This window comes from Gossypium hirsutum, chromosome D09 (assembly GCF_007990345.1).
Source record: "Gossypium hirsutum isolate 1008001.06 chromosome D09, Gossypium_hirsutum_v2.1, whole genome shotgun sequence".
Lineage (NCBI taxonomy): Eukaryota > Viridiplantae > Streptophyta > Magnoliopsida > Malvales > Malvaceae > Gossypium > Gossypium hirsutum.
This window is the reverse complement of record NC_053445.1, coordinates 31,192,126-31,196,851: the sequence shown is the minus strand read 5'-3', so window position 1 is coordinate 31,196,851 and position 4,726 is coordinate 31,192,126. Positions and strand designations below refer to the sequence as shown.

At 32.9% G+C, this 4,726-nt stretch overlaps 1 protein-coding gene across 1 annotated transcript; it reads right to left on the bottom strand.

Annotated features, from left to right (window-relative positions):
* Nucleotides 1–569: 569 nt before the first annotated feature.
* LOC107891880 (F-box protein At3g07870) lies at nt 570–4,393 on the bottom strand. The gene is made up of 3 exons (XM_041100304.1): nt 2,979–4,393; nt 1,062–1,197; nt 570–960 (listed from the first exon to the last, which is right to left on the bottom strand). Exons 1-3 carry the CDS (start codon nt 4,163–4,165, stop codon nt 862–864), a joined length of 1,422 nt encoding a protein of 473 aa, XP_040956238.1. The 5' UTR covers nt 4,166–4,393; the 3' UTR covers nt 570–861.
* Between the last annotated feature and the right edge of the window lie 333 nt (nt 4,394–4,726).

The window sequence follows — 4,726 nt, the reverse complement described above, 5'->3', positions numbered from 1 at the left end:
AATAGATATTTATTTGAATTTCAATGTTTTGAGGATTATATTTATAGGTTGGTATTTTTTATTATTAACTTTTATTCAAAATAAAATAATTGGTGAAATTTGCATTCACAAAATTCCAATATTTGTTTGAAATCAACGACATAAAACATACAATTACAAAATTGAATATATAAAATAAAACGCAATCACAATATTTAATATTTTGAATTATAATAACACTATATTATTGTTGTTGTTTATATTAATGTTTAATATCTTATAATTAAATTAATCCAAATGTATATATTTGTAACTCAAATTAAATCGTAAAAACTTACAATTAATATTACTCCACTCTTGTAGTTATGCATTTCTCAAGTTTGATAATAAAAAAAAACCTTTCAATCCAATATAAATAATATTTTAGATTGATGTCAACTACAAGTATCTTGATAATTCAACCGTACAATCACTATCTTATGTTGCTTCTCCCCAACTCGGACGTAAGTTTGAAATACCGATATATCCAACATGCAGTTCTTCTCTTGTAAAGTCTTCAAAGGATTATATTATATTTTCCAACATGAATGTCGAAGAAAATGAAGAGTCTAAATAACATAGCTCAAAAGGTCTAGTTACACAAATCAAAGCATGCCAGTGCCGGTTCTTGGTTTATACGAAAGAGTAAGCTATTCTACTAATTAGCATACTAATTTTCCCAAGTTCAACAGGAAGGTGTTTCCAATATTTACAAGCACAAAAGAGCAATAACATCCACAAATCAGGCATAAAAAAAGTTCAGTTGAGGTATCGGATAATGATATTTCCGATGGACTAAGTTCATATTTCAAGTCGAAACGATTTCCTCGATCACTGTTTTCTTCACATATTCCACAGGGTCAGAAACGATTTCGGAGGAGCAACTCCACGATTGATACAAGCCGTACATCTGTTCTCCGAGTTTCTTGCATATAAATTTGCCTGAAATTTTTTAAGTTTCATGTATAATTAAATCAAAACCAATAGTAATGCATATTCAATTGGAGAATCATATGCAAAATCAAGGAAACGACAGAACTCACATGATAAGTTACAGCTCCGTAGGGAACCCCAAAAGCCGGAAAACTACAGCTAGGGTTAACAAGTAGCGCTCCACAATCAGCACAATCTTGGAATTCTTCAGTACATAGTTTGTCATAGTCTTTGGTTCCTTGCATCCTATATATTAATAACTTTTAAGCTTAAAAACAACATTGGCACAGTGAAAAATACGGCATAATAACACCTATGTTTACCCAGACTCGAATTTGAGTGTCAGACGTGAACGCATTTGGATGGTCTTTGGGGGATAAAAATGAAAAACCGGAGCAATATTGAATAAAACAGACAAGGTTCATGTCTCAATCTAACAACTCAAGCATCAAGCAAGCATGTCTTAAATTATCCAGAAACTTGCAGTATATATCCTAGTTTTTAAATATCTAAACTACTGCTTAAGTCATTAAAAGGTATGATAGGTTATATTACTTGGAATCAAGTGTGAGTATTCGGTACGGGTACATATCAGACACATGTTCAATTTTTTCAATGTTTTTCCATATATTTAGAAGGTCACTTGAAGGTTACATCCCCATACCCATGCGGGACATAGGAGTTCAGCAATCATGTCAGATTTTCAGATATGGGTATAGATATGATCCTCCAAGAACCCTTTAAATAATGCAAAAACCAAGAAAAAAAAATGAATATACCTGCACTGCCAGTATCCAACACTAACACTCAAATCCGAGTACGCTTGGTACATGCTATATGGTACAAACTTCAAGCTTTGCCTACATCATGATTTCTATGAACTTATATTCCTCAAGCAACAGAACATAGTATCATGAAATATGCTATATAACCTAGGAAATAAATGGAATCTCAGAGAAACAAAAATTATATACACATAGATGCACACATATATATACACACACAGATAAATAGGACACATACAATTTCCAATTTGCACTCATTTTAAACAAAGCAAATGCATGGTACTTGATATACATATATACAAGCATACAGACACAGACATACATAATATACATACATACACAGACATACATATACACACATACAGACAATACACTAGATTGTGGCCCACCCACGATGTGGGTGAAAAACATTTATGAAACAAATTTATAGAAGGTTGAAATAAAAACTAAATGCGCCTTTAGTTGAAATGACAATGGGATCTCAAGTTCAAATCTTATCATACACATGTATTTTTTCTATATAAAAATATAAAAAGGCAACACTCCCCTCAAAATAATAGTTGGTACTTTATAAAATAACGGTTTTGGTAATTTCACAACTGAGTTGGGACTTAGTTAGTGGGTGACACCAACTCAGCGAAACACTTAAATATAAAGCTATAGATACTGTCAATTAGCACTCACTTGAGACAAAGCAAATGCACGAGTACTTAATATATATATGTACACATAGACGTACATATATATACATACCTACATACAATATATATTGTTGATTTGCACTCATTTGAAACGAAGCAAATGCATGAGTACTTAAAATACACATAAATACAAAGAGACATATGCATATATACATACATATATATGCACACACATACATTATATATAGCCAATTAGCACTCATTTGAAACAAAGCAAATTCACAAGTGCTTAACATATACATACACATACGTATATGCATATATATACACATTCCTACATACGTTATATATTGCCAATTTGCATTGAAACAAAGCAAATGCATTAGTACTTGATACATAAATACAGGAATACATGCAAACATGGAAAATGCATGAATACTTAACATATACAGAAATACATAAATATATTACATATACACACATACATTATGTATTCCCAATTTGAATTCATCTGAAACAAAGCAAATGCGTGAATACTTACTATATACATACATATATACATAAATACATATATGCATATAATATATACAAATACATGTACCTAGAAATTTGCTCTCCTTTAGCAACATTGTTAAGAGAAACAAGTGAAGGGGTGAAAGCAGTTGCATCAAACTGGGAACGAGTCCGGAAAAACTTAGTTCCACGAAGATTTTTGCGCTTCTGATTGTAACAAACCACTGCATCATTATTGAACAACATCAAGATTTCCCCATTGTTCAAAACAACCATTGGTTCATAGAAATCCCAACTGCCTTGTTTTGGATACAAATTCTCAATCACAAACTGCTTGATCCAGGACTCCTTCACACCATAATCCTTCATAACCCAAATATCGAATCGCGTCGAGTTCGTAAAGTAAATCATAAACAGACACCCTCCTAGCACTCCAATCCTTGAGTAATTAGTGAACTTCTTATCAGTTTCTCGGAAATGATCAGGCGGTGGGAGCGTCCCAAACTTCTCAGAATCAAAATCGAAAGTGTGTATGAATTCACTACCATTAGGAGTACAAGGAAACCAGTGAAGAGCGCCATTCAAGAAAGCATTGAAAGGCAAAGCAACAGTATCAATAGGTGCACTCCCAATGCTTCTCCATGTGCCAGTTCCAATGGTGTAAATCTCAGCCATTGCGTATCTATTATTCGACTCCATTGCGGGATAATAGCTTTGCAAAACTTTGTATTGATTCATCATAGCTGAATAACCAAGCCCCCAAAAGCTACCCCTTTGCCTGTCCTTATAAGGCGGTTGAATTGTGATGAATTCACCCAAAATCGGATTACAAACATAAATGTTATAATCTTTCTCAGATCCAACTAAACAGAGTAAACCATTGCAAGCATTCATATGAGAGATATCAATAGTGGGGAGATTTGATTTGGGAGTAAAGTTGAGTTTCGAGACCTCAAAAGTTGAACCATTGGCTTCAACATGAGCTAACTGGAGTCGTTTCGAAGCGTTTTGGAGCGGCAGCGTCTTGATTAAGATGCAAACATGGGATTTCGAGAGTTGAAGCTTAGCAAATTCAGGATCGGAGATAAAACAAAGAAATCTCTTGCAAACGGACCTGCATTGGAAGAGGGTTTTGATTGGGAGCCTTGAGAGAATTTCGTAGATTGTACGACGCGGGAGTTGAAGGATCCTGCAAGGAAGAACCAGTGCCTCTTGATTTGGAACATGGACGATGCTGGTCGAAGCTTTAACGGCTGCTCTTTTTCTGCCATTCATTTTCTTGATGCCGTTTACGAACCCTTTTCTTGGCTTCTTTTGCTTGAAACTTGAAATGGGTTTTTTGGAAAATACTTTGTAAAGAAGAAAGCTTGGGATTGTTTAAATTGTAAAAAAAGATTTCATTTTGGATTTGGGAAATTTTGGAAACCCTAACAGAGAGGGTTTTTGATGATAACTTTCAGAAATTTGGCTGCCAGAATAAGTCAAACTGTGAAAGATGTTGTCGAAATCCCATTACACAATTATTATATAAAAAGTGTTAATTGCATCCAACATCCCTAAATTATTATCTATATTTTAAATTAGTCCTTAATATCCAAAACATTCTAATTGAGTCCAAAAAATATCAATATTATATCAATTAGATCCTTCTAATTGAGTCCAAAACAATAAAATATTTTTATAGTGTACTATATTACAAACTTGATATTAGAATAATATTTTATTTTTATTAAAATATGAATAATTAAAAATATTTTATTAAAGTTGAAATTATAAGAAACTATTAAACCCACAAAAATTATCTTATCAAAGCCCATGATGAATGCACACAAACTG